Below are 11446 nucleotides of genomic sequence, written 5' to 3'. Positions count from 1 at the left end.
ACACTGCCACCACCATGTTCTCTTTATGAAATGCTGTTTTAGATTTACACAACATGTAACGGGACTGAAACCTTCCAAAAAGTTCAGCCTTTGTCCACAGAATATTTTCCAAATGTGAGATGAGATTTTTGTTGTGTTCAGTCAGCTGTGGTTTTCTCCTTGGAGCTCTCCCATGGATGCCATTTTTGCTCAGTCTTATTATTTTTTTCCCAACTGTTGAATCATGAACTCTGACCTTAACTAAGAAAAGTGAGGTCTGCAGCTCTTTAAATGTTGTTCTGGGTTCTTTTGTGAACTCCTGGAGTTGCCCTGAGTTGTCGATGCGCTCTTGGAGCAATTTTAGTGGGGCAGCCACTCCTAGTAAAGTTCAGCACTGGTCCAAGTCCATTATCCTCCGTTTGTGGATAATGGCTCTCACTCTGGCTCACTGGAATCCCAGAGCATTTTTGGATATTTCTTTTTTAAACCAATTAATAAATGAAATCACCATGTGAAAACTGGATTTTGTATTTACTCTGATTATCTTTGTCTAATAGTAAAATTTGTTTGATGATCTAAAACATGTAAGTGTGACAAATACACAAACAAACTAAGAAATGAGGAAGGGGGCGTATACTTTTTCACAGTCCTGTTTGTATCTAATATCTACAATTTGGCAACACAAAACCTCAGTGTTCTTTTTCTGAATGTCACAACACAGATTTTTGCAACACTGCGTTTCTCTCTGCGGCATCTCTCCTGACAGGACAGAAGACGGTATGGAGGTGTTTATCTTGGAGCGCAGCCTCTGGACCAGCCAGTGACTCCAGTTCCACTTCTTTTATTTCACTTAGAGAACTTCTGCATCTCTGCAAGAAAGAAAGATGGATTGAGTTTGAGGAAGAGAGTGTCAGGTGATTTATGATAGATGTTCGCATGTGTCTGTGTACCTTTGTCGAGATCAATGAATTTTGGCTGAGTTTTCACGTGGGCTTTTTCTTTCAGCAGGTTGTTCTTGTAGTCTAAACACAGAAAGACCACATCTAATCCCATCTGAGAGATGAACCAATATTTTTTTACACTCCACTCTTTTCTTTCTCTTAACTCACCGAATCTTCTTTCCTCCCCGCTGCACACATTCACCTCAGTAACGTCCATCTCAAACTCATCTGAGCAGCTCTGACTTCTGCTGGGCCTATCACAGTGAGGGGGACACACGTGGGTGAAGAAAGCGGTTATATGTGTGTGTGTCTGTGTGTATTGTCAGCACTCACCCCATATACGACTGAGGATACATTTCTGCAAACACAAGAACATTTAATGAGATTCAAAAGAAGGGGGAAAAAAAGCAGATTCTGAGTGATTTATCTGAAATCAGCCGTCAGCTTCACACCTTTGGTCGTGCGTCGTCGTACGATGACAACGATGATGAGGACAACAAATGCCAGGAGCAGGAAGGAGGTGAGGACGTAGCCCAGAGGCAGGAGAAAGTGGTGCCTTTGCTCAGGCAAGATGACGGTGATGACTCGCGGTGATTCAGCCTTAGCTGTCTCTGAGCAATAGAAGAGTGACAGCAGTCAGCATTTCTTTTTCATCTGTTCTTCATCTTTTCCCTCACAAACAAACCGGTGTGTCATTACGTGGTTTACAGATGTAGTAAACAAGACCGGAGCTTCCATTTGAACAGACATTACTCCTGTCGTGAGTGTCACATTGTTTTTTGTTTTGGACAGTGTACCGGCTAAAGACTTGGAGGGAAAAGAAAAAAAAAAAACCCCACAGATTTCTGCTGAGACTCATCTTGTTGTTAGTATTTTGTGTTTACACCATAAAGACACGCTCTCCTTGCTGGTACATCCGGTGGCATGGCTCACATGAGACGACCTTTTTTTTTTATCCTACACATGTTGTACTAGATTTCCTGCTGTACGACATGCAAAACACTTTATGGAAGTGAGAAATAATTAGTCGTCTTTTTTCTATCTCAGCACGGTTCTGCTGAGTATTCACAAAGAGAGGATCAAGGCGAGTCTGGTTTCATTTAGCTTCATAAGGAAAAAAAAAAAAAAAAAGAGTTAAAAAAGTGCAAGGCAGGAGGCAGCTGCGGACCTCAGACTCAACATATTAAAGCCAAAATGAGATCCAGACTGTCATGCTCTGATTTACTTTTCCTGGCAGTAAAACACAGAAAAGCGACAAGCGCGAGAGAAGTGAAGGAAGCAGTGAGAGCCGAGGGAGAGGAAGGAGACGATGAGATGTTTCTCCAGAGGTATGCCTCACAGAATAAAGCTAGAAAAGATTTCTAGCAGACATCCCAAACACAGCACATGGACACAAAAAAGAAAACATAAAAACAAAACACATCGACGTTATAAATCCTCTGATTGTTTTATAAAGACTTTTTTCCTCCCCTGACATGAGAACATGTGTGTTTTTATTCAAACTGGCCGCAATGACGGTGCTAAAACTCCACGGATAAATAACTCTAATGGGAGGGAGGGAGGGAAAGGGTGACCTACATCTCATCGACCCCATTTCATCAACAAATTCCTCGCTCCCTTCTTGTTCTTCTTTCCTCTCTTTCTCCCTCTGTCTACCTTTCAGTTTGACTTTCGTCTTGTGTGACCAGCTGTTTTGCAGATGAGGCACGCTTCCTGTTCTTGTCCAAAAGCTGCAGAAAATGGCTCCTTTCTTTATATGTGAAGGGAAAAAGTCAGGCGAGCTCATCAAAGCAGAAAAATAAGAAGGACCCAGCAGAAGGCAAACAAAAGTGGGGTAATGAGTGAGACAAATTCTTGCTGAATGCGTGGAGAGAGCCAAAGTCAACACGGCAGCAGACAGACGAAACGAGAGAGATAGGAAGACATAATACTGCAGTAGACTACTGTAATGTCTGAGAGTGCAGAGGAGCAGGCAACAAAACAGATAAACCAGCACCATCCCCGTGGATAAAATCCTACTTTATTATTACAGCTCTGGGAGCGAAGGATTAATTGAGTGGGCAGATCTGGACTTCAGTCCTGTGACTGTATGCAAGAGATTCCACTGAAATGAGATCGGTCTTCTTGGCATGAACTTTAGGCACACACACATATTTACACACACAGATGGACTCAGCCATTTCTAAAGCCGTCTCAATGATTTTCCCACATTGATACATGTGCCATTAGCAACTTTGCTTCAGTTACCTTCTGGAAAAACAAACCCATGCACCAGAAACTCTCTCATTATCGAAGAATTTGAGGTAGGCTGCTGGCAAGCCATCGTGCCAAACACCCCTCCTCCTCCTCTCCACTGTGTCTTTTCTCTTTTACTGATGTCCACCCAACGAAAGAACTTTTCAGACCAGGCAAAGAGTTGAGAAATTTGTGTGGACAGAGCAATCCCTACAAACCTTAAATGTGCAACTACACACATACGTGAAATTTAGACAAACGTGAAAAGTGGCGAGGGTGAGGCTTAGAGGGTTTTGGCGGAGGTTAAAAGGCCTGGCATCAAAGAAGCTGACAGTGCAAGAAATAAGAGGGTCTCTTCACCCACACCCTTTCTTTTTTTTCTTCCTCTGCTGCTACTTCTTTTGTAGAGTGTGAGTCAGTGAATGAGGACAAAACAAGACGGGATGAGTGAAGGAAAGAGCAGATGTGTATGTTTCCCCTTCTCCTAATCGTACACATGATAGTTCAAATCCACCAGGTCATAAAACATTTTCTCTGCTAAGATACTCATGCTGACAAGAGCAGGAAGAAAGAGACTGTGTGTTTGTGTTTTTGTGAGTTACCCTTGTCTTCGCTGGGCAGTGATTTAGCCGGCATTGTTGGCTTAACCAGCGAAGGCTCCACTGTGACCTGAAATACTCTTCTCTCGTGGAGACCGCAGTAATGATGGTGGAGGTGGCAGGAATACAGCCCCTGGTCTGCTGGCTGTCAGAACACAAATACACATTAAACTATATGTATATAAAGTCAAAACCCTAAAATGGGTTGTTGTTAGCAGACAGACAAATGGAAGAAAATATCAAAGAAGAGTGAAAAATAGGACCGAGATTGTACAAAGGGCATCAGTACAAACTCTATTAATATTAACAATATGAACTATACAAATATAATGAATTTAATAGAAATTAAATCCAAGTTTATTAAAAGATTGAATTCTCTTTAAAGATTTTTTTCACATCAATATTTTATTTTCACTGTGTAATGAATCGTGGCTAGAAAATAAGCCCGTAATCAAATGTTGCTAGATTGTTTTATATCAGCCACCCCACCTAAGCCCATCCCAGTGGCTGATCTGATCTAAAAAAAAGATTTTGGTCTTAGATTGTGAGATTAAATGTGTTTTATCCATCCTCTGTACTCAACAAGGGATCGATACAGGCTCAAAAATGCTGGAAAAAAATATTACATGACTTACAAGCTGCAAATCTTCAATCTGGCAGTAAAATTTTGCATCGCATCATTAACACTAGTAAAATTACAGTAGAAAAGAAATCAGCTGGTTCTGAGAAGATTAGATAGGAGGTCCTCACTCATTTTTCATGGAATGACCCAAGACTTTCTTGAATAAGAGTAAAGCTCTGTGATTATACAGTACTGTGCAAAAGTCTTAAGCAATTCCTCATTTCTTCATATTTTGCTAGGAAAATGTGAAATAGGTCCATAGGTTATTATAAATGGAGATAGAGTATATTAGGAGCGATCGTGGCTCAAGAGTGGGGAGTTCGCCTTGTTGCCGGTTCGAGCCCCGGCTTGGACAGTCTCGGTCTTGTGTCCTTGGGCAAGACACTTCGCCCGTTGCCTACTGGTGGTGGCCAGAGGGCCCGGTGGCCTTTGTCAGTGTGCCCCAGGGAGGCTGTGGCTACAATGTAGCTTGCCATCACCAGTGTGTGAATGTCTGGGTGGATGACTGGTTGTGTAAAGTGCTTTGGGGTCCTTAGGGACTAGTAAAGCGCTATACAAATACAGGCCATTTACCATAAGACAAAAACAGTTTGTACATAATAATAATAATAAGCTTGAAAGTCAATATTTAGTATGACCACTATTATTCTTCAACACAGCCTGAACTCTCTAAAGAAAGCTTTTTTTCGGGTCATTTTTTAAAGTAGTTCTCAGGAATAGCTCTCCAGAATTTTGTTCTATTCTCGGCCACAATGATCCAACACTGCTTCAATAATGTTGAGGTCTGGGCCATGACTGATAGTGTTGCATTGGGCGTTTTTCTATCCAGGTATGTTTTTACTGCATTGTCAGTGTGTTTAGAATAATGTCATGCTTTCCAGATGTATTGCATCATGGATCCGTCCAATAACATCTGTGGGTCTTTGACAAGATTCCCAACACCACTGGCTGAAATGCAGCAGGAAACCATGACAGAGGCTGTACCATGTTTTACAGATAGCTCTAGATACTCACTGTTGTGCCCCTCTCCTAACCCTGTTCTTTTATAATTTGGCATACCTTAGCCTTTTCTCCCTGCGCCACCTCCTTAAAAATTGTTTCCTGACACAAATTTGGCCATGAATTAAAAGCGTTACTTGACAATGATCATGATGGTCATTACATCAGATCCAAAGTGCAATCGAAACACTGGGGTAGTCAGCTAAGGATCTTTGGGCTTTATAATGGTGAGAATAACAGCTGAACAATGCTACTAACTACAAATCACCAGAAAGGGAAAAAAATGTATGACAAAATCATAAATTATTATCAATTCCTTGGGTCCTACATGTGCAAGACTAAAAAAAACAATATTGCTCAATAGACTAACAGGCAAACCTGTTTACTTTCACCACAGAGTTGAACAGCAGAATTTAGCAACATCTGGGATTTGTCAAAAATACATTTGTGCAAGAGTCAGAAGTGAATTGTTGATACAGATTTTTTCAAACACCCCCTCAGTTCATGCTCTGTATGAAACAAGCTGTTTTAGCTCCTTTAAGGGCACTCTGTGAATTCAAGAAAATCCGAAATAAATTTAAACTGTGCATCAAAATCTTATTTTTTTTAAAGTTATTGAAGATTTTACATGTTGTACAGTCATTAAACGCTGGAAACACAGGACAGTTTAAAGAAAGCATTAAAAGCATTCATGAGTGCATGTAAATGCCTGACCACAGCTGTATGTAAGACAGAGAAAAGAAAAAAATTAGGCCCATGTTAAACACATCTGTTTTCATGCATCAGAGAAGTTGTGCCGTTACACACAACTGATATCTGAGAAAAAAAATTGTGTTAATTTTGAAAACATCTGCCTATGGTTTTTTGTAGCTGACCAGAAAACGGCTCCCTAAAGTTTCCCGAGCCTGTATATAAATGAAATGTTATGATTTATGAGATCTGCTTGCTATTATAACAAATGGCAATAACTGTTGCTGTTGGGTTTTTTTAAAACTGCATTGGTTGCCCAACATATTGTGGTTTAAAACCTCATTTTTCCCAATGGAGCAATAAAGTTTGACTTGAAAAGAGATGCATTACTAATGAGAGTTTCATCTGTTCTGGAAACACTGTTTACATGTATACACACAAATACACGCTTTTGCAGACGCTTTTATGCCAAGAGCATTGGACCACAGATCTGTTAAAGCACAGATGAACCTCATGAGAAGTGAGCCTATACCACTTTTGTTTAAGTAGCTCTCTTTTAAAAAGCTCACACATACGCACCTGCAGATCAGATATGGTGAGTGAGAAGTCTCCTTCGGAGAAGGCGTGATTGCTGATATTCATCTTCCTCTGAAGGAACAGAGGTCCATAGCTCCGCTGCTCCCCAGAGGCGTACAGGTCCACAAGCCGGTCAGCTCGGTCATGGGAAATTCCTGGAGCCTGACGGTCCCAGTGAACCACCTAAAGAGCCAGATATATCAGTTAATGTACAATTGTAGTCAAACATTTACACATGTTAATTATGAGCATGAATGCAATCATAATTTTGGACTTTTAATGATTTCTTTTCCAGGGTGGAATGATTGTACAGCATACATCTTTAATGATTAAAACAAAAAACAAAACAACAAGAACAGGGTGCACAAGTTCTGAATTTATTTAGGATTTTCTCAAATCCTCGAGTCAACACACACTTAATTCAATCTTTTAATAAGTAGTGCTGAAAGTTCTACAATGTCTTTTAACAATGCCAAGGCCTATTAACCCCTTGTTTAACTTTTTGTTTGTGATCATGATTGATGACAACTGATAGTTTATCTTTGGCAACATAAAAAGGATTTGTTTGGCAGCATCCATTGGACTGACCAATACTCAGAACAACAGGAAACTCCAAGGAACTCAGTGAAAATCTAACAAGGAGAACTGTAGATTCACACAAGTAAGGTCTCTTGGAGCCATTTCTAAAACAACTGCTTAATCCAAAATCATCACTTAAAACAACTTTATGTATGTACAAGTTATTTGGATGCATTATTAATTTGCCAAGATGTGGGCAAAGACCCAAACTGTCTTGGCAAAGGCAATTTGGGTCAGTTTGGGCAAAGACAGTTTCTGTCACGGGCTGCGACGGCAGACCGTGGAGTTGTAGAGAAAGTAGGGCCCAAACGCGAGACTCAAGTGAAGGACAGTGGATTTATTTATGGCGAGTGGACAGAAACGACAACTATATACAATTCAAGCACTGTGACTCCTGTGGCGATTCCTCCAAGAATCCCACACAGTGCACGTGTCCATAGCAGTGAAAAGGTGACAACTCCAAAAACCCGATTCCACTCAGTGATTTCCCCTCGTGACGACGTTCCTGACTCCCGACTCCTGGTGACACAAAAACACACACAGCTCAGCAGGCAGCCTTTAGTAGCGAAGCCGATCACAACGCACTAATCTACGGAGGTACTTAACAGGTTCGACTTAGTATGATCCCGCGCCGACTGGGGCTCCGCCACCTTCTTAAATAAGGCGCCCCTCATGAAGCCATCAGCTGCAGCTGGTGAGGGCTAATGGGCGGCAGGTGCGGCAGTCCCCAGTGCGGGAACACTTCCGGGTCGCAGTCCCCTCAGCGACCCCAAAACATCCGGGAGCACCCAGGGAGAAAGGACAAAAAGGGAGAGAAAACCACCATAACATATGGAAAAACATATACCAGAAATACATGAGCTCTGGGTCATCAGACCCAGACCATGACAGTTTCCCTCTGATGAGAGGAAATTGGTGAGGATGTTCTGGAACAACCCAGGAATCACCAAGCATCAAGCCTGACATTAACTGGAAACTGCTGGAAGACCAGCATCACTGTCCATGGTGAAGTGAATTTTAAATCACCATGTACAGAGAGGGTGCCGACCAAGAAGGAAGCTCCTGCTCCAAAATAAACTCTTTTTTTTGCAGCTGTCCATATGGACCAGTCAAATGCCTTCTGGAGAAAAATAAGACGGTCAGATGAGACAAACATTAAACTCTTTGGATATAATGAGAAGCGGGATGGTTGAAGAGTTAAAGGTAAGGCTTTCAAACCTAAGAACATTGTACCAACTGTCAAGCACGGTGGTGACCATCATGCTCTGGGGCTGTGTTGCTGCTAGTGGTACCGGTACATTGTACAAAGTAGATGGAATAAGAAAGAAGGAGGATTGCCTCCAAATTCTTCAAATTCACCTCAAATCATCAGCTAAATGGTTGAAACTTGGACACAGTTCGGTGTTTCAACAGGAAAATGATCCCAAACACGTCAAAACTGGTTTTGGAATAAATAAAGTAGATTAACATTAAGCAACTGGAATGGCCTTCCCAAATTCCCGAACTCACCTCATTGAAATTTGAGGACTATGCTTAAAAGATATCTCAATCAACCAATTAAATAACCTCTACCATTTCTGCCAAAAAGAGTGATTTGCACTCAGTTCTTGTCATTAAAGTCATTAAACATGTATGCTGTACAATTGTTACACCCTGGAAAAACAGTTCAAAGAAATAATCCAAAGCAGATTAACCAGGACATGTACATGTCAATTGTAATGTTAAAAACAAATGTTAGCTCTTGATCTGTCTCGGGAAACAAGTAGAAACACCTGCTGATCCTCCTCCTGGTCGCTCCAGTCTGTCCACACACTACGTCGGTTGGTGCACGGCAGCACTGCAGTGCTCCCAAGCAGCACCACGAACACGGCATTATGCCCATTCCAGTATCGCTGTTCTTTACGGCCTTTGTGGCAAAAACAAGTCAAAGGGGTTTGTGGATTAATACTAATGTACTTCAGCTCACGTGCTGATAGCTGATAGAGTGTGATACATACGTGATTTAGTGACATTGAGCTGGACTCTGACTGTCTCGTAAAAGTTGCAGTAGAGATGGTGGAGGTTGCAGGAGTACAGACCTCGGTCATTCATCGTCACATCTGTCATCACATGTAGAAGTACAGCAAATCAAGCATGGCCACTTAGGAAACAGAAGTGCAAACTTCATATTAAAGCAAACCTTTTTCCAAAACCTTTTAGATTTAATGGCATTTTTTTTTCATTATCAAGTAATGTAGTTTATAGAGGCTTCATATTTATTCCTTTGTGTGGCATTTAGGTATCTGTGAAACCTTTGTTGACTCTGTGTTTGAGATTTGGTGTTGGATGGTAATCTATGTAAACTGGGCATTTTAGTTTTTGGTAATGGGGTGGCAATGGGGACCAGTTGCGCACTGACGGGAAATCAGAGACAAATACCGAACTAAATCACTTGAAAAATTTCCACACAGAGCTTTAATGATTTTAATCATAGCCAGACCGACTGCCTCTATTAGAAGACATGGTTGCCCTGTAACAGTATAGTGGTCACACTGATGCAATTTAGCCATACCTCTGCATGGAAGAGAGGTGATAAGGGGATGATATCTGATTGTGAGGGGAGTGTGTCAGGATGCATTTGGCTTTCTACCCTAACAAATATCTAGATGGTCTTTGATTTTAACTGCATTTCAGTGGCAATGATTCACCTTTCTTTTAAAATATTTGTCTACATACTTAATATGTGATCTGAAATATTTGTTATAAGAACATAACAAGCAAAGCCACAGTGAGACACACCAACAAAGTAATGTTGGCCAGTTACAGTTACACATGAAAGACAAAAACAGAATGTGTCTGTATGTGTGTGTGACCTTTGATAACCAGGGAGAAGTTTCCATCTTTGAAGGCTGTCGGGTTGAGACCAACCCTGCCCAGGTTGTAGGAGTTGTACATCCTTTGTTCTCCTGCTGAGAACATGTCCACTACCCTTTCCATGGCGTAGTCCGGATAAGCCCGGTACATATCCCAGTGGATCACCCTCTGCCTGTCTCTCACCCTGTCCCTGGTCCACACCATCCGGCTGCTCACACACTGCAGCACCAGCTTTGAACCAGCGCGGGAGCTCACATTATAACCTGCCACAACCACGCTGCTGCTCTCAGCCTGACATGACACTGACAAAGGACAGACAGGGTGTAACATTTTTAGTACTCATGGACACATAGATCACATGTGCACACACACAAGGAGAAACCTACCTGCAGTGAAGAAGCAGGCCACAGGGACTGAAAAAACAAAACAAAAAACAGTAGAAATAAGCAAAAGGGTTAATCACGTAAACAGATATTCAGACCAAATCTGTAGGTCCCTGCATCTGAAAATGCATGTATGTGTGTGCATGTGTGTGTGTAGGCAATTTACTGCCGGTGTAAACTAATATATATTGCTATCTGGAAACCCTTTTGGGCTTTGTTTTTGTACTGTGCAGTTAGGCCTGATTGAAATTAACCCTCCCTCAGTGTTTCTCATCTCCGAAGAATGTATCTGCGCTGTAAGTGTGGACGGAAGTCTGGTTTTAAAATCAGCCCAGAAAGGTCAAATACATCAATCTACCTTAACGACACTAGAAACAAACAAACAAATCTTTAACAAATCTTTCAAACGTTCTTTCACCTCAGAACAAAAGGAAAAACGAGGAAAAGTTACTTAGTAAAATATATTTTTAATTTCTTTAGAGTGTTCTCCACTGCTGAGTCCAACTTCTAAAATACTTTAACTCACAAATGCAAAATCTATCCACGCTTGCAACAAAAGCAAAACAGTGCTTCACTCCAGCCTACTTACTGTGGATCAAGAGGAGAGTCTGAAAAATGATGTCGTCCCTCTTGGTTTTCATCTTTTCAGTTTTAAGCCGATAAGTCAGTGTTCTGCACCTGGCAGTCCGCCCTGAGCATGAGAAAATATGTCCAGCCTGTCTGTTCGCAACAGCAACCCGTCAAGGTTAGTCACATTTCAGAGTTTGGAGAGACCTTCGCTGCCACAGCATTAAGTTAGAGCTTCACCACAGAACCAAAACAGAACCGAGCGGAACTGAAATCAGCCGGGAAATGAAACCCGACACCGCCAAGTAAACCTCCTCTCACAAACCCCCCGACTAATTAGCCTACAATAAAAAATCTCAAGAGAGACTTTTGTTTTTACACTTACATTCTCTTACTTTTCCACTAAGTTGTGTTAATAGCTGT

At 41.5% G+C, this 11446-nt stretch overlaps 1 protein-coding gene and 1 long non-coding RNA gene across 2 annotated transcripts; both read right to left on the bottom strand.

The window, feature by feature from the left end:
* Positions 1-681: 681 nt before the first annotated feature.
* Positions 682-11337, bottom strand: mxra8a (matrix-remodelling associated 8a). Its single transcript, XM_026168346.2, has 12 exons — positions 11046-11337; positions 10460-10486; positions 10073-10375; positions 9218-9319; positions 8993-9126; positions 6645-6824; positions 3758-3899; positions 1373-1531; positions 1254-1278; positions 1089-1174; positions 930-1001; positions 682-848 (listed from the first exon to the last, which is right to left on the bottom strand). The coding sequence occupies exons 1-12, from the start codon at positions 11095-11097 to the stop codon at positions 826-828; spliced, it is 1305 nt and encodes a 434-aa protein (XP_026024131.1). The 5' UTR covers positions 11098-11337; the 3' UTR covers positions 682-825.
* Positions 6998-7968, bottom strand: LOC145428928 (uncharacterized). Its single transcript, XR_013909281.1, has 2 exons — positions 7827-7968; positions 6998-7739 (listed from the first exon to the last, which is right to left on the bottom strand). It is a non-coding gene; the product is annotated as an uncharacterized LOC145428928 (long non-coding RNA).
* Positions 11338-11446: the final 109 nt, after the last annotated feature.

This window comes from Astatotilapia calliptera, chromosome 5, assembly GCF_964374335.1.
Source record: "Astatotilapia calliptera chromosome 5, fAstCal68.1, whole genome shotgun sequence".
In the NCBI taxonomy this organism is placed as follows: domain Eukaryota; kingdom Metazoa; phylum Chordata; class Actinopteri; order Cichliformes; family Cichlidae; genus Astatotilapia; species Astatotilapia calliptera.
The sequence above is the reverse complement of the archived record's forward strand: the minus strand, read 5'-3'. Positions and strand labels throughout refer to the sequence as shown.